General features: G+C 38.9%; 1 protein-coding gene and 1 long non-coding RNA gene across 4 annotated transcripts in view; both read left to right on the top strand.

The window, feature by feature from the left end:
• Positions 1 to 23,979, top strand: part of focad (focadhesin) — a 114,043-nt gene that overhangs the window by 80,198 nt on the left and 9,866 nt on the right. Inside the window, exons 38-42 of one of the 2 annotated variants that reach the window (XM_035945182.2) lie at positions 1,071 to 1,331; positions 1,986 to 2,075; positions 2,812 to 2,989; positions 3,246 to 3,343; positions 19,083 to 23,734. In XM_035945182.2, coding sequence (XP_035801075.2) covers positions 1,071 to 1,331; positions 1,986 to 2,075; positions 2,812 to 2,989; positions 3,246 to 3,343; positions 19,083 to 19,202 — 747 coding nt within the window. In that variant the 3' untranslated portion in view covers positions 19,203 to 23,734. Of the gene's footprint in view, positions 1 to 1,070; positions 1,332 to 1,985; positions 2,076 to 2,811; positions 2,990 to 3,245; positions 3,344 to 19,082; positions 23,735 to 23,979 lie in introns of those variants that run through there. The other variant, XM_023263741.3, reaches the window with a different exon arrangement.
• On the top strand, positions 11,322 to 19,075 carry LOC129348156 (uncharacterized). 2 transcript variants are annotated; one of them, XR_008600633.1, is made up of 4 exons: positions 11,322 to 12,379; positions 14,315 to 14,425; positions 16,134 to 16,402; positions 17,521 to 19,075. It is a non-coding gene; the product is annotated as an uncharacterized LOC129348156 (long non-coding RNA). The 2 variants fall into 2 exon arrangements; XR_008600632.1 differs by lacking the exon at positions 17,521 to 19,075 and having other exon boundaries at positions 11,326 to 12,379; positions 16,134 to 16,885.

Below are 23,979 nucleotides of genomic sequence, written 5' to 3'. Positions count from 1 at the left end.
CAAAGTGAAAGAGTGGCCAAATCACTTTATTGTTTACATTCTTGTTTTTGATAGTTGCTTTTTGACACCTTTTTACTTTTTTTTTCAAATATAATGCATTTTATTTGCATTTTAATATTCATGTAGTGGTCAACAATTTGAGTGAAAGTTGGATCTATGAAAAGTGACAGCAGCAGTCAGGCTGCATGGACTCAACCAGTTTCAGACCTGATAAGTCAGATGTTCTCCCAGCATGATGTGACAATGTTCCAAAGAGCTTCTTGTTATGTCAGGAGGGTTTCTTTTTCTCGGTCATCAACTGTTCCACAAATATTCATTGTGGTTGAGGTCAGGTGACTGTGGAGGAAAGGTCTTGACAGTCTACACAAGTTTGATTTATTGATATACAGTGTGCTTCTTTCTCCATGCACTGCCGCTTTAGAAACCTTCAGTATCACCATGATTTGGTGCTCGGAATGCCACTCTTTGCTGAAAATAACATTCTGATTTCTGACACTTTCACCTAATTCTGAATTCTCAATGTTATGCAGAAAGCTTGCGACACAGCCATTTTTGTTGAAGATAAACAAACACTGTGGCTTGATTAACCTGAACAAGGTTCTGAGTTAAACACCCGAGTGTCATCTTTATGGTGCTTCAATGGGTAAATTTAACTCAAGGAAATCTGACTTTTTGTACAAAGGGGTTAACATGGTCACTGCTGCTGATCTATGTTTCTAACTCTTCAAACTTTCTGATTATGTCCAGATTTTTTTTTTACATTTTTTTTATGTAGCCTCAGAGGTTTTTGTTCTCACTGTACATGTCTGAAGTGCTGAAATAGGTATAGAAGTACACTAAGTATTTCTGCACTTCCCATCTGTGAAGTGTGATAAAAATCTAAATAAAATTGCCCAAAAAGATAACATAAAAGAATAAGTAAACAACGCTATGACCTGACTAGACACTCAGTGTCGGCTTTCATTACTTGACAGTTTTAGATAATCAAACATTTTGCTCTGTAGCAATAAGAAAGCTAGAGGAAAGTCAGAGGTGCCCTTTAGCATCATTTAAACATGTTTCTCCTCCAGTACCAGACTCGGGCACACCTCTATGAGACCCTGGGCTTATGGATGAAGCACGTGGCTGAAGACAAGCTCCGGGTCTATGTGGATAGTCTGGGCCTGCAGCAGTTCCAAGAGGACCTCCGACGCCAGCGTCTGTCCCTGTGCCGGTCTCTGCTGCAGGGTCTCACTCAGGCCATGGCTCTCCCAAATCCCCCCAACAACTGCTGGAGCATTCTCTGCTCTACCTCTGAGAAGATCTTCACCCTCCTGCCCAACCAAATCCAGGTGCAGCATGATTGTTTGCATGTTCAGAACCATAAACTATTATTTCATACTCTCGCTTCTCTCTCTGACATTTCAAGTGTTGTTACTGTTTGCGCACCACTAAGTCTTTAACTATTTACACTGCACACAATTAAACTATCAATCTTGCTTCATTTTTAGCTGACATTTTAATCTCTGTCAGCTGGTTTAACATCAATTAGCATTTACTCATCAACTAACAATTCCAATACTTTTACTTGGCAGCGTTCAAAGTGTTGACATCAGCTGAGATTGCAGTTGCTTTAATCTCTCATCTGTCAGTTGACAGTGCTTACATTTATTAAATGACAAGCACTGTCAGTTTTGCTCCGTTCTTTGTTTACATGGAAACTGTTTATTCAGCTCCTCACAGGCCTCAAACTTGAAACTGAACTAATTTCCTATCATTTTTCATTGTCATTTAATAAATGTAAGCACTGTCACTTTCCAGTGTAAGTGAAAGCATCCAAATTAACTTCAAGAAATTTTGCCCCTAAATTTAATGATTGAATGTGTGTTAATACACAGCACAAGAAACAAATGAGGGCTAATGTCAAAAATGATACAAATGGCATTCATTCCATTTAAAAATATTGCTGTATGTCTTTCAGCTCATGATGACTTCTTTTGTTTTAGGACAATGAGGTGGATTTATACGTGGGCATCACCAAGTGCCTGTCTGAGATGTCTGACACAGAGATCGACAGGATCACTCGAGTCTCAGCAGTACAGTATTGTATATTCATTATGGATTAAATAAACTACCACTTGTGTATTTCCAGTCATTATGCTCAGCTAATGCATCCTGACTACTGGCTACAATGCACCATTTATTAGAGCCAGAAACTGTAAAAACAGGAAGAATCATCAGATTTTCAACTTTTCAACAGTCCTAAACATCTGTGAAATTGTCGATCTGTTGGAAAATGTAATCAAAACCAAGCTTAAAATCGTGACATTTTGTCAAAATCACAGTATTCTGCATTTCTCATTGTAACACTTTGACAAAAATATATCATGTCCACTCGATTCTGTTAAAAAAAAGAATAAATAAAATAAAATATCCTCAGCTCAATGGAGAAGACACTGAGTCATGTGGGAAAAAAATTAGGGACTACTTGGATGAACTGCAGGCTGTGTTCACACAAAAAGATATGAGATTAGTATGCAAACAAATTAAAAATATACATTGGAAAACACCTATACTATGTATAGCCACCATGCCACTAGATGTGCTGACTCCTGTTGGAGGTCGCCATTTCAAAAGTGTGCACATTTTAAATATGTCTCCACAGGCATTTCAGATCTTTTCAATAGTTGTAAAAGAAATACTCTGAGAAATTCAACTTTCCTCTTTATATTTCAATGAAAAGAAATGCTCAGAAACCTATTGGGGTCAGAGGGTTAGAAAATGAACATTGTAGTAACTGAAATAAATAAATCTGCACTCTGTATCATTTAGGCTCAGATGGAAAAGACCTGCTTTGTCCTGGCTTACCTGACCTCTAGGGGCAGAGTTCCACTCCTGTGTCTCAATGATGTCATCAGCGGGGTGCTCCATGGTTGGCCGAGCCACAGAGTGGGCTGGCTCCTCCTACAGACGTTTTACCAGTGTCGTCTGGCTGCCAGCTCCAACACAGGTCTGACTAGAAACCGTGTAACCTCCAGAGATTCTCCCGCTGCATTTTCTTTATGAGAAAAGTGTAAATGCTTCCCTGTTTAAAGTACAAGTTATAAATGAATACTACGCAAGAAAACACTGTCATTAAGTCACTCCCTTCTTTCTTTTTAAATTTGTTGTCATGTTTCAATCCATGCATTGGTGTGTTGCTGACATATTGTATTATTCAACTTTGGCAGAGTTAATATGTTATGTTGGTTTGCTCTTTGTCACAGGCGTGTCCAAACGAATGGAGTGGCTCCTGGAGCTGATGGGACACATCCGAAATATGGCCTATGGTGCAACCGCAGTGGCATGTGGAGACGCTAAACTGGTATGTTTCTGAGCCTTGCTGAAAAACTGCATTGTATTATTTGTTATAAGTGTTGCTGTCACATGTTACAGATGACTTCCAACATGTTAAGACCTGTATATTTTGTAGGGAAAATGAACGCTCAAATGGGTTTCAAAGATTTATGTACAATTATTACACAATCTAACTGATATTCAACCAGCAAAGTATTTAGATCAGATAAATATAACAATGCAACATAAGAAGCACCTCTGCTGTCAAGAAGAGCTTCAGGAATGACCTGGGAAATTATTAAAGCTGAAAGTTATTTATAAAAGCCCAGTTGCTGGATTCTATACAAATTAGAGATTGAAATGTGAACAACAAAACAGTGAAGATACTGAACTTATATTTATATTAGAGCTGGACACGTTAATGCATTCTTAACGCATTAATTAATTAACGCTGACAATTATTTTATCACAGAGTTTTTTAATTGCTGTTTTAATGGAATGATATTGTTGTTGATGTTGAGGTTTTAATTAGGACTGGGACCTTAACGCGTTAATTTCGATTAATTAATTACCGCGAAAATAACACGTTAAACATAACGCAATTCATTGCACCCTCTTCAGTTCCCTCATTTCTGGCACACCGGTAACTCTGATGACCACTCCAACCCAGTAGGTGGCGGTAATGAACCTAAAGTCTGTCTGTTTGTAGCCATGAAGAAGAAGCACAGACCATGCTTAGTAAGCTTACCTCTGATTGGCTGAGAGTCAGCAGTAGTGTGTGTGTGTGTGTGTGTGTGTGTGTGTGTGTGTGTGTGTGTGTGTGTGTGTGTGCACTTGCATTTATTACTTGGTGGGGCCCAATGGCAAGGAGCACACCAACAGTGAGGGGCCCAGCGACAGTGTGGGGCCCAAAATGGTGGGCCCCACACCGATTTCAATTTATTTCAGCTCAGGAGACTCCCCTGATATGCCTCCCGCTTTTTCTTCACATGGCCCACAAGGTAACAAAAACTGGAAAGTGTGTAAAAGTGTGTAACTTTTTTTGTGCTCGTGAGAGCCCCGGGTGGCACTTTCGTGGTACTGCAGCAGATACACACACTTCCTGAAGTGTGTATCATCTCAGGCCAATGGAACAAGATGTGGGCGGGGCCTCTCTGCAATATGACACTCACTACGTCATCTCCGTCTGTCGACTCCAGGCCTGCCATGCTGTGCAAAACAGGTAAGTTTAAGTTGAACTTTGTTCATTTTGAAGATGTTTGTCCTCTGTACCCAGTTACTTGTAAGAACAACACGGTGATTGCTAAATAAAGTACCACACAGGGGCTTTTCTAGATTAAAAGTTAGTGGTTACTGTTACCCCTTGAGCTATTAGCCTGCTAGCTGGAGCTTGCTTGCCTGCTAGGTGTTAGCCGCTAGCCCGTTAGCTGCTAACCGCTAGGCCCGCTAGCGGTTAGCCGCTAGTCCGCTAGCATTTAGCTCTACCATTCATGAGTTGTTAATTCAATTCAGTTCAATTTTATTTATATAGCACCAATTAGTCAAATTGTCTCCAGATGCTTTACAGAACCCATATGTCTGAAACCACACAGCAAGCCCTAAGGCAACAGTAGCAAGGAAAACACCCCTTTAACAGGGAAAAAAACACAAGCAGAACCTGGCTCTTTTTGTGGGAGGACCCATCTGCCTGCTGGTCAGCAGTTGAGAGGGACAGAAAAGGTAGATTTAAAAGTAGGAAGACACTGAAAAACATCTCTGCAGGACAGACTGATGAGAAATGAGCTAACAGCTAGTAGGCCACTGCAGACACATTGCTCCTATAACACTTTATTAATCCCCAAAGGAAAATTCGAGTGTCCAAAAAGCTCACTGAACCAGATATATATCCAACAGATTATGCATCTAAAATAGCAGATAATAGCAATAATAGATACTAGATAATAGCAGAAAATCTAAATAATGATAAATGATAATAATATCAATAACAATAATAAATTGAAAATAATAAATAATACATAAATAATTAATTATTAAATAACAAAGTAATGATAAACTACTAAATTTATATTTAAAATGATACATCAATATATAGTTAAATAATAATGACTATTTATTTAGGATTCATTCATTTAATGTATTACCCATTCATTATGCTTTATATGTAATCATAAAACTATATATTAATAAATTTTTAAAATTATTTACATTTAAATTAATTAATAAGAATATTAATTTAATTGCATTTAATAAATTAATTAATTAATTCATTAAATGAGTTATTAATATAATGCATTATTTAATAATTACCTAATTAATTGATACAATTTGTTTATTAAATAATAAACTTATGATTTATTTATTTCTTTATTACTTATGGATTTATTATTTATATCTATTTATAAATTGTTTTATAAATTATTTATTAGAAAAATACTAAAGTACTGATAACTCTTACAAGAGATTACATTAATTTAATAATAATAATAATAAATAATAAACAAACTAATGAATAAAAATAAACTAGCTAATAATTAATCTCAATAAATCAACAAGTCTAGCACAGGTAGGAAAGTGTGGCATTACACAGTCCATTCAAGAGCCACTGTCCTCTACTAAGGTAAGGTTCTGTGGCCATGTGCAAATGTATGAATGTTGTACTACAAAACTACCAAAATCTAGTAAAATATTATGGCAGGCTGAGTGACATGGCAGTTTTGTTTGAGTTTCACTATGTTGCCGTGATGGGTAGTAATGCACTACATTTCTCTATTACATGTACTTGTGTATTTCTTTTATAAATTGTATTTGTAAGAGTAGTTTCATTAGAATACTTGTGATTAAATGTATGTACTTTTACTCAGGGATATTTGGGCACTTTTTCGCACTGTGAAATTTAATTAATGTTCCGTTTCTTATCACACGAGTGAAAATTAAAACTGTATTCCTTTTTTTAATGCAAATAATTAATTATTCAGTTATTAAAATAATCATTAGTTGCAGCCGTTGCACACTGTTTTCAGGGGTTAAAGAAAATTCCCTCATTATAGTATATATTGTGGTATGTATTTTTATTGGTCATACATTCATAAGTTTAGGTATCTTTATAAGATACCTGTGCAAAATCTGTGTAATATTTTGGCTTTTATTTTCACAGAGCCATAATGTCAAAAAGGAAGAACAGGATACAGCCTGTTGATGATGCAACATCATATATTCTGGTCCTTCGAGGGACAAGGCCTGGATTTATAGAAAGATTTATTAATAGTAACAAAGGTATGGGACAGTGAATCTTTGCATGTGACACCACACAGTTGCACAGTATAAAATATCTACAGTAGTATTTATATAAACAAGCCTCTCTCACACATACACAACAGAGGAAAACCGCTGAATCCCCAGCTGGTATTCCTCCGATGTTGCTGTTCACACATGCAACACACAACAGAAACTTTTTCTGCCAGAGAGTATTTATGAGCTGTGGGTCATTTTTTTATTAGAAAAGTTTAGACAACTAAGTGTTTCTTCAATTAAATGTGTATTTAATTATGTCCTCATAGGAAGATGAGTGTTTGTTACCCAGCCCATTGAACCAGGAGCTTTCCCTCTTGTAATACAGAGGTGAACTCTTATCAGTTGAAGAATGCTGGTCCAGACACTACTCGGAGAAACAGAGTACATTTCTGTTTGAATTTGAATGGGAAAAAACGGTCGCTGGGGGTAAGAAAGTTTTGCATTTTGCAGAAATTATGTTTTGATTGCAATCTCAAACAAGGGTTTTGAATGGTTAATGATGACAACAGGAACAATCTTTGTAATCACACATAGAATAGACTTAACAATTTAGTCCTAATGAATTAGTTTAAGTCTGTAACATAAGTTGTCATCAAGGAGACTTGGTGATGTTATAGTATCTTATTCTCGTCTCACTGTTAAAACATGTATATTAAAAGGAATTGATAACAAAAGTGTAAATAGGTGCACACTTTAGAATTAAACATTTTTCTTTTACATTTTTAGTATTGATGCATCAAAAGAAGACGGCTCTCTTGGAAGATTAGTGAATGACAATCACAGATCTCCAAATTGCATCATGAAAAAAAATCTTAGTAAACAACACACCACATATGTGTCTATTTGCTGTGAAAAAAATAGAAATCGGATCTGAAATTGAGTACAACTACGGTGATTGGCGTAAAATGGTACTTTGTTTTTGCTAATTTGTGTAAAAATGTGTTGCAAAAAGTAAAAATTGGTGAACTAGTGCACGACAGCTACTGTTTTATGTCTGTCTCCATAATGCATTGTGACTTGTTGATAAGCATTCAGCTAAACTTAAAAAAATTGGCATATTTCTGAAAAAGAGCAAATTGTGTCCGTCAGCATGTAGTGTTTTATTGTTTGTATCTGAATTCCAGCGAACAAACAAGCAGACTTCTCCTGTGGCAGCAGAGATCGAGATGTGCCCCATAGATGGTGCTTTGCATGAGAATTCAAACCAGGATGATGCTTGTGCACAGGTAATGGTGCGAGGTAGACAGTGTTGGCCTTAAAAGAAATGTGTTGCTCTGACTGACATCTTTCTACTATTGTCCTCATGGAGCCAGTGAACATCACACACTCATACATTTCTCTACTTTCAGTACTTTTCAGTAGTTTTTTGTTTGTATCTAAATTGCAGGTAACAAACAAGCTGGCTTCTGCTGTAGCAGTAGAGACTGAGATGTCCCCCATACATGGTGCTTCACATGAGGATTCAAGTCAAGATGATGCTCATGCACAGGTAATGTCTATACTGTTGGTCTGCACACTATGTAGTTCCATTACCAAGATAGGAGGAATTCAAACTGCTTGTCTGATGCAGCCTTTCATTCAGAGTGATGATATAGACTTCAGTTTTAAGGAAATGAGTTCCTCTGACTGACACCTTTTTAATCTTGTCCTCATGTAGCCAGTTAACATCACACACTCATACATTTCTCTACTCCACTTCTTGAAGCCAGTGGGCATCACACCCAAATGTTCCCAGGACAGTTCATGTGGGGCCCAGTTCACATCACACACTCATGCTTTTATCGCCTTAACTTCTTGTGAGCCTCACACACAAATGTTCCCAGTACATACCATGTGGGGCCCAGTTCACATCACACACTCACATTGTTTCTAGTCTTGACCCTCATGGGGCCCTCCGTATGGATCACAACTTAGGTGCTTTCATATCCTTGCTGCAACATATGTCATAATTTAAACTCTGATAATTGCAGGTATATTTTTACACTACTTGAGCTGCTGCATGTTTGAAAAGGCTCATTTGAATTTGATGCATTCTAACCATCTGTAACGCACTGTGACACTTGTTGGTACCTCTGGAGAAGATGATGCTCTACATGTAGCTTTCAGTTTATGCTGTTTCAAACATGGTTTTCACATAAACTCTAGTAATGTGCATATTTCTAAATATAGAATATGTTGGATGTCAGTGCTTAATGCTTTTTGTTTGTATCTAAATTGCAGGTAACAAACAAGATGGCTTCTGTTGTGGCAGTAGAGACTGAGATGTCCCCCATACATGGTGCTTCACATGAGGATTCAAGTCAAGATGATGCTCATGCACAGGTAATGTCTATACTGTTGGTCTGCACACTATGTAGTTCCATTACCAAGATAGGAGGAATTCAAACTGCTTGTCCAATGCAGCCTTTCATTCAGGGTGATGATATAGACTTCAGTTTTAAGGAAATGAGTTCCTCTGACTGACACCTTTTTAATCTTGTCCTCATGTAGCCAGTTAACATCACGCACTCATACATTTCTCTACTCCACTTCTTGAAGCCAGTGGGCATCACACCCAAATGTTCCCAGGACAGTTCATGTGGGGCCCAGTGCACATCAGACACTCATACTTTCATCGCCTTAACTTCTTGTGAGCCTCACACACAAATGTTCCCAGTACACACCATGTGGGGCCCAGTTCACATCACACACTCACATTGTTTCTAGTCTTGACCCTCATGGGGCCCTCCGTATGGATCACAACTTAGGTGCTTTCATATCCTTGCTGCAACATATGTCATAATTTAAACTCTGATAATTGCAGGTATATTTTTACACTACTTGAGCTGCTGCATGTTTGAAAAGGCTCATTTGAATTTGATGCATTCTAACCATCTGTAACGCACTGTGACACTTGTTGGTACCTCTGGAGAAGATGATGCTCTACATGTAGCTTTCAGTTTATGCTGTTTCAAACATGGTTTTCACATAAACTCTAGTAATGTGCATATTTCTAAATATAGAATATGTTGGATGTCAGTGCTTAATGCTTTTTGTTTGTATCTAAATTGCAGGTAACAAACAAGATGGCTTCTGTTGTGGCAGTAGAGACTGAGATGTCCCCCATACATGGTGCTTCACATGAGGATTCAAGTCAAGATGATGCTCATGCACAGGTAATGTCTATACTGTTGGTCTGCACACTATGTAGTTCCATTACCAAGATAGGAGGAATTCAAACTGCTTGTCCAATGCAGCCTTTCATTCAGGGTGATGATATAGACTTCAGTTTTAAGGAAATGAGTTCCTCTGACTGACACCTTTTTAATCTTGTCCTCATGTAGCCAGTTAACATCACGCACTCATACATTTCTCTACTCCACTTCTTGAAGCCAGTGGGCATCACACCCAAATGTTCCCAGGACAGTTCATGTGGGGCCCAGTGCACATCAGACACTCATACTTTCATCGCCTTAACTTCTTGTGAGCCTCACACACAAATGTTCCCAGTACACACCATGTGGGGCCCAGTTCACATCACACACTCACATTGTTTCTAGTCTTGACCCTCATGGGGCCCTCCGTATGGATCACAACTTAGGTGCTTTTCAATCCTTGCTGCAAAGCTATGACATAATTTAAACTCTGATAATTGCAGGTATATTTTACACTACTTGAACTGCTGCATGTTTGAAAAGGCTCATTTGAATTTGATGCATTCTAACCATCTGTAACGCACTGTGACACTTGTTGGTACTCTGGAGAAGATGATGCTCTACATGTAGCTTTCAGTTTTATGCTGTTTCAAACATGGTTTTCACATAAACTCTAGTAATGTGCATATTTCTAAATATAGAACATGTTGGATGTCAGTGCTTAATGCTTTTTGTTTGTATCTAAATTGCAGGTAACAAACAAGATGGCTTCTGCTGTGGCAGTAGAGACTGAGATGTCCCCATACATGGTGCTTCACATGAGGATTCAGTCAAAGATGATGCTCATGCACAGGTAATGTATATACTGTTGGTCTGCACACTATGTAGTCCATTACCAAGATAGGAGGAATTCAAACTGCTTGTCCAGATGCAGGCCTTTTCATTCAGGGTGATGATATAGACTTCAGTTTTAAGGAAATGAGTTCCTCTGGACTGACACCTTTAAATCTTGTCCTCATGTAGCCAGTTAACATCACGCACTCATACATTTCTCTACTCCACTTCTTGAAGACAGTGGCATCACACCACAAATGTTCCCAGGACAGTTCATGTGGGGCCCAGTTCACATCAGCACACCTCATGCTTTTATCGACTTAAACTTCTTGTGAGCCCTCACACACAATTGTTCCCAGTACACACCATGTGGGGGCCCAGTTCACATCACACACTCACATTTTTTGTTTCTCATGTCTTGACCCTCATGGGGCCCTCCGTATGGATCACAACTTAGGCTGTTTTCACATCCTTGCTGCAATGCATGACATGATCTTAAACTCTGATAATTGCAGGTATATTTTTACACTACTTTGAGCTGCTGCATGTTTGAAAAGGCTCATTTGAATTTGATGCATTCTAACCCTCAGTAATGCATTGTGACACTTGTAGGTACCTCTGCATATTATTGGGAAAATACCTGTCATAATTAAACCCATGTTCCTTACTGCTTACGTTATGTTTAACTGAATTTAGATGTTAATCGTATGGCAGTTGCCCCTCGTGGATCATCCCCTAAGTGATGAAATAGGTGAGGACTGTATAGAAGACCAGCTTCTGAGTCTGCACTGCAATGAGGTTGTCAGAAAGAAAAGGAGTACAGAAAACATTCTGCTATTTCTCAGACACTTTTATTTTTTATGGCAATAGAATGTAGTTTAAAAATGCTTTCTTTGTGATGGATAGCCATACCTTGACATCACTCTGTTATGTTTTTGCAGATGCATAGAATATCAGATGTTTGTGAGCCTCTGGGTAGTTCAAATGAGAGCATAGTGGATGAAACTGATGAGGATTCCATGAAAAACTATTCTGGTGGGCATTCTGAGCACAACGTTGTTCCAAAGTTGAGAAGGACAAAGAGCTTATTGGTACGGTTCTGACAGTCTGAATACAAGTAATTATTATAGTCTATTTTCAACAAAATCTTTTTCTTGTAACTGATTTTTTAAATGGATAGTCATACTTTTTTCTTCCTTTTTCTGATGGATAGAATACCAGATTTTTCTGATGCTCTGTTTGATTCAAATAAGGACAGCACAGAAGGCCCTTCCTTTAAGTCTGAAAGGGCTTCACGAAGGCTGCAACCCGTAAACATCTCGTTTTTACTCACTTGTGTTGTCACTTAAAGGGTCAGGGTAAGACTTTAATACAGATACGACTCTGGACATATATGTCTGTAAAGTTCAACTTGACTGGTTTGTGGAGGCACAAAGCATGTGGCAGTTATCCTTTACATTACAAGTGACACATCAAGATAGGTTTTAATGTTTCTGTGCCAGCGCAGTAGGCAGTTAACCGTGTAGTAAGATGGTCATATTGAACAGTCATTTGGAGGTTGAAGTATTAACTTCAAGACAGCATCATTTCAAATCATTTCCCCTCATTCAAAGCCAGACTTTGCTTTACTGACAATTACTTCATGTTTTAAGTCAAAAAATTATATATATAAAAATAATGTTTTTCTGTACCCAGAAGCCAGTGTGTACAAGGAGAGGATTCAGAAGATGAGGGCAGTGTGGCACCCCTATTGGAATGTACCTCATCATCTGCCCAAAACCAAGTGGTGTCAGCAAAAATGAGAGGTAAGCTTGGATTTACTTTAATAATACATACATTTAGCAGCCACTTTATTAAATACAACTACTGGTGTAACTGGCTCTGGAGATTAACTCGCCAGCCAAAGAATACAAACTGGTCTAGGCCAAAGTATACCCTGGGGTATACTCTGCCTAGGCCAGTTTACACCTGTTGACGCAAAGAGATTAAGTATGGTAAGCTCTTAATTGTTCAGTTATTTAGGTTTTTTGTTTTTTTTACGAAGAGGTATGCTTAGCAAGTAAATCATTATTCTTACTAAAATGTCCTTGAACTAATTACAATTAAAGAGATTCAAATCAATGGAAAAACTGAATTGCATACTAAGATAAAATTATATTGTAAGCAAAACATTATCAAAGAAGATCAACATTTGCTGTTGTTGATTTCCATTGTGACTGTATAGCTGATTTCAGTATAATATCTATTTATATTACCTTTGTATTGTGCTTGAATTACGATTGGCTTGATTTGTGCTCCAGAAATAAACCATTACATTGGCATAATATCTCATAGTATATTTTGCATAAAATCCATCCATCCATTGTCTATACACCACATAATCCTCATTAGGGTCATGGTGGGCTGGAGTCTATTCCAGCTGACTTAGGGTGAAGGTTCACCTGGACAGGTAGCGATGTGTCACAAGACTACACATAGAGACAAACAATCACAGTCACATTCACACCTATGGATGATTTAGAATCACCAATTAACCTCAGCAGGTTTTTGGACTGTGGGAGGAAGCTGGATAACCTGGAGAAAACCCACACATGCACAGGAAGAACATGCAAACTCCACACAGAAAGATCCCAGGCCCAGGCTAGGATGCAAACCTGGGATCTTCTAGCTGCAAGGCAGCAGTGCTAACTACCAAGCTACTGTATAGCCTTATTTTGCCTAAAATGCTTGATTTAACTTAATTGACTGTTCTTAAATTAAGATAAAATTCATTTGATTGATGTAATCTCATATTACATGGCATGTATTCTAGCCTGGAAGGTTTTATTCTGGGTTATTTCAGCCCCTGGGGTATAAAAGCTAAATTATACTTTTGCCAGGAGTTTATCTGGCTTGTTAAATGCAGATCAAGTCAATCTTAGTTTAAGCACAAGTCAAAGACAATACAAAGAGGTATTATACTAAAATCTGTTGTACAGAAACAAGTGAAAGCAGCACTAACCAATGTGGATGTTCTTTCATAATGTTTTGCTTCAATTTTTCAGTTTTTCCCTTTAATTTGAACTGTTTTCATTTAAGATAAGATCTACTTTATTCATCCTGGAGGAAATTATTTAAATTTAAATTAGCTCAAGGACATTCTAGTTATGTTCTTTCATAATGATTTGCTTGCTGAGCATACCTCTTTGTAAAAAAAAAACTAACTAAACAATTAAGAGTTTAGCATGCTTAATCTTTTGTGTCAACAGTTATAAACTGGCCTAGGCTAGAGTATACCCCTTTTAATTCTTGGTGTCATGAAACATCTGTTATGCCAATCTCTTGTTCCACTTCATCCCAAAGGTGCTCTATTGAACTGAGATTTGGTATATGTGGAGGACATCTGAGTCCAGAGAACTCATTGTCAAACTCATGTTCAAGAAACCAGTGTGAGATTATCTGTTTTGACTTTGTGACATGGAGCATTATCCTACTGGACGTGTCCATCAGAAGATGGTACGCTGTGGTCCTAAAGAGATTGACATGGTCAGCCAGCAGTACTTAGGCAGGATATGAGGTATAAACCAGCTGGTACTAAGGGGCCCAAAGTGTGCCAAGAAAATCTCCACCATACCATTACATCACCAGCAGCAGCCTTAACCATTGATACAAGGCATGATGGATCCATGCTGTTATGTTGTTCACATCAAATTCTGACCCTGTCTACATCTATGTATGCTCTCTATTTTTTCTGTACCCAGAAGCCAGTGTGGCACAAGGCGAGGACTCAGAAGATGAGGACAGTGCGGCATCCCTGCAAGAATGTACCTCATCATCTGCCCAAAACCAGATGGTGTGAACAACAAAGAGAGGTAAGCTTTGCAATCTCCTTGATAGATATGATTCACATGGTTTTTGCAACAATAACAACTAGTGTTGTTTTTGGCAGCCTGTTTTAATTTTAGTTTTAGTCTCATCTGTGTCAAGCTGTCATTTTACTTTTTATCAGTTTTAGTCAAGTTCATACTCTTTTTTAGTCTAGTCAAGTTTTAGTCGACTAAAAGTCTGAGCATTTTAGTCTTGTTTTAGTCAGAATTGTCTATGACTATTTTATTTGTGTTAGTCGACAAAAACTGACAACACTTTAGTCTAGTTTAGTCACTGAAAATTGTATTTCAGTCTCTTTTCAGTAATGCAATTATATTTAACCAAGTCAATATAGTATACATACCAAGTAGTATAGACAAAACCAAAATGTTCTTTTAGCCAAACCCATTTCACAATTTAAACAAGATTATCTTTTTATCATATTATTATTACCTTATAGGCTCAACAATACATCCATTCCAGACACGAAAGATGCTCTGCTTTGAATTTACAGCATATCTGTATCTTATTTTTTGCCAACCAAACATGTTAGTGCACACACACAAATTTAAATGAAATAAATAAAATGGCATCACAACAATGCCAGAAAAAAATTAACAAATTCAAGTTTAACATAAAGAGAAACAAGGTGCATGAATGCTCAAGCCACAACAACATACTAAAAAGTACAAATAAAATGTTTGTTTATGGCTTTCGTTGCTTGTAAACTGAAGTCAGATTTTGCATCATAGAAGTTTTAAAAGATATAACAACACTACAAATGGTTTGGACCTTAGGAGAAATATAATGGGATGGGAAACACTGGCTGCATACAGTGGAATTTGTTGACAGAAAAGAACAGACAGTACTGAATTATGCCAACTGCTGAATCAAATAATCAGCAGTCTCAACAGCAACTACATAAGCTGTACCCACCTGTATGTGTTATTTTAAGACTGGTTGTCACAAACAACAACACAACAACAAAAAACTTTTCAGTACACATTGCTCTATGGCTATATTTTGACCTTAGATTTTCTTTTCACTGGCACCTGGCACAGATATAGTATCTGTTTGATTGCCATAAAACCCATATTTGTCAAAGTGAATATATTTGTTCAGGAATAAGTCTTCACAACCCAATCAGAATCAACAATTTAGGATTTGCAGAGCTTTTTTTTGCATGGATATGGGAACGAGTGAGGATTGAGTAAGTCACATTGCCTGCATCTGTGCAGTGTGACCTGATGCAGCCCAGACACGGGAAACAGAAATACTACAAAATAATAAATAAACGAGACGAAAGAACATTTCATCTCATCTCGTTTTGGTCAACGAAAATGAAGAGGCATTTTAGCGTAGTTTTTATTTTGTAAACCAAATTTAGTCTTGTTTTTATTGGTCAACAATATTGCATTATATATTTCATTATAGTTATCATCACATGACCAGCATTTACGTTGTCTCATCTCGTTTTTGTCATGTGATAAAGGTTTGTTGACAACAATATTTAGTCATAATTTTTGTTGACGAAAGCAACACTAGTAACAATAATGCTGTGGTGCCTTGATTAGCCCTGCAGATATTCTGTTTTGTCTGAAATTGAGATTAAGCTTTTGGAAATTGTGTCCAGATTTGTCCTCATTTCACTATAGTTCTTGGACCATGTTTAAGATATTTTCCTTGTATTGTATGTCTTTTTTGCCTCTTTAGGTAAACAATCTGCTGTCAAAAGACGTTGGACGCCAGAGGAATCTGCTGCAGTTTACAGACATTTAAGGAAATTCATAGTGAGAAGCCAAGTTCCCGAAAAAGTGGACTGTGAGCACTGTATTACTGCAGAACCTCAAGCACTAGGAAACAGAGACTGGAAAGCAGTAAAATACTTCAAGAATCTTCTGCCATCAGAAGAGAACTACAGTGAATTGCTACTAGATGTGAGCAGTGTGTGGATTCTGCTTTATTCAAACTGTACCTGCCAGGTAACACTATCTACACAGCTGCATTTACAAACACAAACAGATGATGGAGTAAACAGAGCAGCCATCTTAGTACCTTAAAATGGCCAATTTCCTGTTAAGAGAATGTTCTGTTTGTTGTGGAATGTTACATAAGACTGCCAAGTTTTGTTCATTCATTAGGGTTATGTCGTGTTATGTCTGTGTTTCGTTGTCCCTCTCTGTCTCATTCTCTTTCTATGTCTGGTTCTGTCTCTATGTCTCATCTCTCTGTCTCGTCTCTCTCTCTGTCTCTCTGTCTCCTTGTGTCTCTCTGTCACGTCTCTCTGTTTCATTGTCTCTGTCTCATCTCTGTCTCATTATCTCTCTGTCTCGTCTCTGTCTCCTTGTCTCTATGTCTCATTCTCTCTCTGTATCTCGTCCTCTCTCTATGTCTAGTTCTCTCTTTGTGTCTAATGTCTGTCTCTCGTTCTCTGCCTGTGTCTCATTCTCTCTCTGTATCTCGTCCTCTCTCTATGTCTAGTTCTCTCTTTGTGTCTAATGTCTGTCTCTCGTTCTCTGCCTGTGTCTCATTGTCTCTCTGTGTCTCCTCACTCTCTGTCTTGTTCTCTCTCGCTCCTGTTCCAGCTTCTGATCAGTGAATTCTGGCTCGAAATATTCATCCATTTTAAGTTCCTCTGGAGCTGAACACCTGAAATTGTCTCAAGAAAGTTATATTAGGTTGTAGTTGTAATTAAAATAATAATGAATTAATTAATTACTGCTTTTTGCATTCATTTGTCTTTAACAACAGATCATAATAGTACTGCATTGTGAGTATTTTAGAGGGAAAGAGATGAGATGCAGAATGTAGAGAATGTAAATTACAGTGTATATCCTGATTCAGTCCCGCAGTGTGTTTGGAAATTAACACCAAGTAATGTAATTCATTGTTATAGATTTTAAATATGTCCCCATTAAGATATAAAGTGTAGAGATATACATGCGTGTGTGAAAAAAGACCTCACAAGTCCTAAATGTTAAAAACGGACCCCAGATGTGACCAAAAAACTGGCGTGGAGACAAAAGTTGTGAATTCTGTTAATTTGAAGTGATATTTATCATTTAGATTTTTTTTTTACCTTGCCTGATTTTTTACAAAGCTGTAGCACCACTGGAAAGGGTGGACCCCACAATTGGGCAAAGAGACAGCAGGCCCCTCAAGTGAGTTACGCGAGTATGTGTGTGTGTGTGTGTGTGTGTGTGTGTGTGTGTGTGTGTGTGTGTGTGTGTGTGTGTGTGTGTGTGTGTGTGTGTTGCTCCGTGCCGATGTGTGCGTCGAGCGAGAGAGAGCTGGGAACGGCAGATAATTCTGGAGCTAAGTTAGAGGGTTTTTGTAGTTATTTTGGCGTTGGCTACTACCCACAGTAGCCTGTGTGAAGGTTCAATAAATGACCAGAGAACCAGATGAAGTATCACTCATTCATCACATTATTATTCTGAAAGTCCGTTGCTCACTGATTCTGAATACACAGACAGACAAACCATGGGTGACAGGAGGGCTGGATGATGATCAGTAACTACTTGGGATGGGCGTCATCACGTGTCACCCAAACGAACAGTGGAGGGAGGCATCAGCAGACTGGTTGGATGCAACGTGTTGGAGAAATAGAAATAAACTAAAACAAGACAAACAAACAAATGCCGCAGTGAAGTAGTTAGCTATACACTGCATTCTGATTAGTATTGTGGAAGATGTCCGTCTGAGGAACGTTCTTAGGATCACAACAAATGACGGCACATATAAACCTCAACCTGCATCACTGGAAGTTTTATTGTGTGTGAGATACAAATCGGGATTACAGTCCCCGCCGCAGCGGTCATAGGTTCGAGTCCGACCCACAGCCATTTGGTCTTCTCTCCATGTTCCCTGTCACTCCTCACACACGCTCATCCAGATGTGCCTTTTTTTCTCTCTCTTCCTGGAAGAGTTGCTCTGTTGTGTTTAGTAGGGAAAGCAGCAGTTTAGCAGTTATCTCCATGTATTTTAGTGCTTTCTTCGTCTCATGATAGAGATTGGGGGTGTGGTTTTCCACTAGTGTGGGAGAGATATTCTTACTTTTTTATTTTATTTTTTTATTTATTTTTTGTGTGTTTTTTCTCCTTTTTGATGTCGGGGACACAAACTGCTTATTTTACTTACTAAATAAAGAGGACCAATGCACTCCTGGGCAAACATGTTTCATTAGCTGGAATATCAAAGGCATACACAATTCTATTAAGTGCAGTAGAGTTTTTATGCATTTAAAAACTTTGGGGCCTGACAATATTTTTACAAGAGACCCATCTCCGAACTAACGAACATTCAAATTTAAAGAAAGGCTCGACTGACCAAATACACCACTCCAACTATGGTGACAGATCCAGAGGCACAGCCAACCTAATAAGAAAAGGGGTTCCATTTGTATCACTTTCACTTTCTGATACCAAAGGCAGATATGTTATGGTTATTGGGAAATTGTTTGGATTTGATGTACCTCTAGTTAATATCTATGGCCCAAATTGGCATGACTCACAGTTTTTCTCCAACATTTTTCAAAATCTCCCCGATCCCAACATCTATCAATTATAGGAGGCGATTTTAACTTGGTGTTAGAACCTAATATGGACAGATCCAATCTTAAAACCCCTAACAAGATTTCCAAATCCGTATTTTTTGTGACAGAGTTACTTGCATGCACGTCATGATGCTGCAGTGGAGCTTTTGCTGATGGATGGTCGAGTCAGCCTGTTGATGCTGGTCGGAACAGTGGTGGACCAAGTGAAGCCTCCAAGTCAGTGTTGAAAAACTTAAGTATAACTCCTGAAAGATCCTTAGAAAACACTTAAAAGTAGAAGGATGTGTTGGAAGGATGACTGTGGGGACGGAGCAGTCAAAGTGGTGCTTTCAGACAGTCTGACAGACAGTAACAATAAACAAAGATAGCAGAATTGGGGATAACTGTGGGAAATGGAATGAAGGGGGTAACACGTGACACTAGTACCAAAAGGTGTGCTATTTTCTTCATCACCACTATATGGTCCTTATCGGATTCTAGTGGAGGTAGGAGACATCCTGTTGTCTCCAAGAGAGCTGTGAGTGGTCCTTTAGTAGTAAACAAGTGATCGGCAGGTGTTCCATTTGAATGTGAGTTTTGGGTTAGCTGTCTTCTCAAATGGTGTTTTATCAAATTTACAGCTTTGGAAAAGGGTCTCTGGATAATCTCTGTGTTGCTCTGGAGTGTTCTGATCCTCAGTCTGCTACATCTATGTAGACAGTCACTCCTGACTCCTGTAGGATATCCATTACTGCAGATTGAAACACATTTGGAGAATTCTTAAATCCTTGGGGCCATTGATTCCACACTGTTAAAGAAATTTCACTCTTACTCCTTCAAAATTTGCTGTAGTGGGGTGTTTGTTGGTATTCCAGCATACGGTGGGCTTACCAACACAGAGCATGAGTCTGTGAAGGTAAGCTGACCCAGAACATTTGCAGAGTACACAATTTATAGTGATGGTCAGAGGGTAGGGAGGGGACCGTATCTAAATACCAAGGGTGAATAGTGGTTAATTTGCATATGGTTGCTAGTCAGTAACAGAGGGTAAGACAACAAAGAACAAAAGGTAGTTGAATCAAGAGGTCTTGCAGACAGATGCAAATAGCAAAGGTGCAACAACAAAAGGTAAGAGGGGGATCAGACAGAGTAGCAAATAACAAAAGATAAAAGAATTGTGGGTAACCGTGAAAAATGGAATGAAGGGGTGACACGTGATACTAGAAGGTATCTGTATCAAAAGGTGTGCTATTTTCTTCATAGACTTAAGCTTTATAGATGAAGGCCGTCTTGCCTTGGCATGCCTTAGTCAACCTCAGGGAAAATAAACCATTTTTCAGGTAAATACATGCTTTGTACTTTTTGATTTGCAATGTCTTCAGCATGCCTTGAAGATTGATCAAACTAGTCATATTTGCTACCATCTGGCGGTTAAGGGCCTTGAAGTTGATTACGGGTCTTTAACCTCCTCCTGCCGACTCACGCTTCTTCACTGCCTGTATTGGACTGTTGGTAATTGGATTAGATTCCTCCCAAATAATTCCCAAGGTAATCAGTTCCCTGACTATCATATCCATTTGTTCGACTGCTCCAGGGTTTAGTGGATACTGGCGCACTGCTGGATAGACCTGTCCAACTATGTTATGTGTATACTTCTCACCCAGTTTTCCACAGTCATTTTTAAATCTGGTCACATTCACTCTCAAGATGATCTCCCTTCCCTCTTGTCTTCCAACCAGCAAGAAGTCACTTTCCTGTATCTTTTATGCAGGGACTTCTGAAATATCCACCAATTTGTACCATTCCCTCGGCTGCAGTTACTCTTGGCGAGGTGTGAAATGGACCAGACATTCATATAGTCTTTCCAGCCTTAGTTTGACTGGCACTCTGTCTCTTCTGTTTCTATACAGTTCCTTTAAGTCTGTTGTAGTCACCAGGTTGTATGGTCTCAATAACCACACAATAACTTTCCAAATGGCAAAGGGGAATTTTTTGACGGTCTCATCTGGCAGTTGAACATAGAGGCGTCCTTCTTCAATGAGGCTCCTGCGAATCATCGACATCTCAGCCCCAGGCATCTTTGTCTACCCACCATTGTGATCTTTACAAGCTGGTGGGTGGCCTTCCCTTTACACCAGGCAACTCCAACACTGGCTTTTACTCATCTACAAGACCCTATCAAGGAAGACACAATACCTCTCCAACCTCCTACACCCCTCCAATAACAACTACCATCTGAGGTCCAGTGATTTCACAACACTCTCTATACCCAAGGTTCGGACCATTTTTGGCTGGAATTCCTTTCGCTTTAGTGCAGCAATTGATTGGACTTCCCTCCAAAAATCTCTGAAACTGTTATCGCTTCCATCACCTTTACATGTTTAAGCAGAAGCTGCAGCAGACCCTAGCTAACCACTGCACATGCTGACTGTTTTCACTGAATTGCTAGCATTAATTTAGGGTCTTTTTAATCTTTGTTTAAACACGTGTGTCCTTTTTTGTATATGTATTGTTTATTTGTTATCTTTCTTCCTGCTGGGGCCTCTTCCCAGGTCATCATTGTAAATGACAAATTGTTCTCAACTGATCTTACGTGGTAAAATAAAGAATTAATAAACTGGAAAAACTGGGATGTTCTAAAATTTTTAGCTAGTAGTGTATTTCCCTTCCTCTCGACGCTGGTCTTTACACTTGGTATAGGTGGGGTGGGTGGTTTATTCTGTGGTCCCCTTGCTGTGTGGCTAGTGTCGATTGAACAAGTGCTCCAGAAACCATCCTTTTTTTTGTGGTTGTTGGGTCTCGTAGGGCACCTTGTTCTTAGGAGGCTGCTGGCACTCCTCCTTTCTTCATTCTTTGTAATAGTTCCTCTTCAAATCACATTTTTGCATGGTTGCGTCTATTTGGGGCAGACTTGTATCTGCTGGAAATGACACAAAGTCTACCTCATCTCTTTGGCCCTTGGTAGTTATCCTTAAAGCTTTGACATAACGGTTTGGTGAGACTATCACTTTCACTTCATACCATATCTGAGTGAAGGTCTGTCTCTTATCCTGCCTGGTACGTGCTCTGTTGAACCAACCCTTCTCATCCTCGGCATGGTTGAGCACCAGCTGATTATAGTGCTCTTCTGCCGACTCCCCTTGCCCAACAGCATGGCCTAGCCACTGCCTTTTCACTTCTTCATTGGTGGTTACACCTTTTACTAACGATCAGTTTTCCCTCAGACACTCAATCACGTGTTTTCCTGGAGGTTGTTGCGGCATAAGTGCCTTGACTCCGTAAAGTCCTGGCAAGGGACAGTAGAATCATTCCGCCTACTGTGGCCCCAACCAGGGCTCCTTGAGTAAACTGATCCCTCTGCTGGGCTACTGTTGTTCTTCATCGTCTTCTTTATCCTCCGAGATGTCTTCATTTCTGGCTTTTTTCATCTCCTGTGTATACTTATACAGTGGTGGAAAAAGTTTTCAGACAGCCCATGCATTGGTGAAATTTTGCATTAAGAATCACTCTTACATCTTCAACTGAAATTTCTGTTAGTACAGTGACAGCCAAAATACTAAACAAATCCTAAAAAAGCCATTAAAAACCTAGAATTGATGAGTTCCATAAAAATACATGACAAATTTTGAATATTTTGTCATTTTGGTACCAGTGATCCACTAATGAAGGTCGGCTTTTTATTAAGACACAATTTTTGTTGCCATGCTTCGTGTCTATAAAAAAGCCAGCACATTTGAAAGTTCTTCAGAGATAGAAATGGCTAAGACAAGGAACCTAATGCATGAAACACCCCTGAAAATAGAGATTCTCAACCAGGAAGGGTACAGCTGCAACCAGATAGCCAGAAAGTGTCGATGCAATCCTTCAGCAGTTGGATACACTCTGCAGAAATACAGAGGAATCTACAGCAATAGAAGACAAACCGAGATCTGGGCGTCCCAAGGGTTTCTTCAACATGAAATGGCCACATCCTGATCCGCATATGCAGGGAAAACAGCTGAATGACATCAAAGGAGATTCAGCAGCAGTGGTAAAACCAAACTGGTGTCCAGTCTTCCACCCACGCTGTATGTGGCCGACTTTTAGATCAGATTTTTAGATAGTCTTACAAAGCTGTCAAGAAGCCCCTGATCAATGAGAGACAGAGGCTAGCCCGGATGGGCCCACGCACACAAGAATTAGAAGACGATGTTGTGGTCAGATGAGCCCAGTTTCCAGCTTTAGCTTCCTCCTGCCAGTGTGAGGGTACGCAGAAGGCCAAGCAAGGTGTTATCTCCAGTATGTACAGTACCTACTGTCAAGCATGGTGGAGGCAGTATCATGGTTTGGGGATGTATGAGTGCTGCTGGTGTTAGTCATCTCTCTGTCTGTGATGGCACATTGAACTTAGCTGGTGTTGCTTTCAATTGTTTCTGTGCAACAGATTTCAGTATAATATCTCTTTGTATTATCTTTGATTTGTACTTATACTAAGATGGACTTGATCTGTGTGTGTCAAAGTATAATCCAGGGTGTACTTTGGCCTGGAGGTGCATAAACTGGCCTAGACGCAAGTATACCTCGGGGTATAAACTGGCTTAGGCCAGGATATATCCCAGCGTATATTTGGGCCTAGGCCAATTTGTACCTGGATATACTTTGGCCGGGGGGTTAATCTGGCCTGTTCCACTTGTTCTATTCTTAAGCCCCATTGCACTTTTCTATGCGCCTTGCATTCCAGTGACTTTTCTCTACACACGTGGACAAAGTTGTTGGTACTCCTCGGTTAATAAAAGAAAAACCCACAATGGTCACAGAAATAATTTGAATCTGACAAAAGTAATAATAAAAATTCTATGAAAATTAACCAATGAAAAGCAGACATTGCTTTTGAACCGTGGTTTTTATTTTAAAAAATAAACTCATGAAACAGGCCTGGACAAAAATGATGGTACCCTTAACTTAATATTTTGTTGCACAACCTTTTGAGGCAATCACTGCAATCAAACGATTTCTGTAACTGTCAATGAGACTTCTGCACCTCTC

The sequence above is a fragment of the Amphiprion ocellaris genome, chromosome 23 (genome assembly GCF_022539595.1).
Source record: "Amphiprion ocellaris isolate individual 3 ecotype Okinawa chromosome 23, ASM2253959v1, whole genome shotgun sequence".
NCBI classification, from domain to species: Eukaryota; Metazoa; Chordata; class Actinopteri; family Pomacentridae; genus Amphiprion; species Amphiprion ocellaris.
This window is presented reverse-complemented; position numbering and strand designations above follow the sequence as displayed.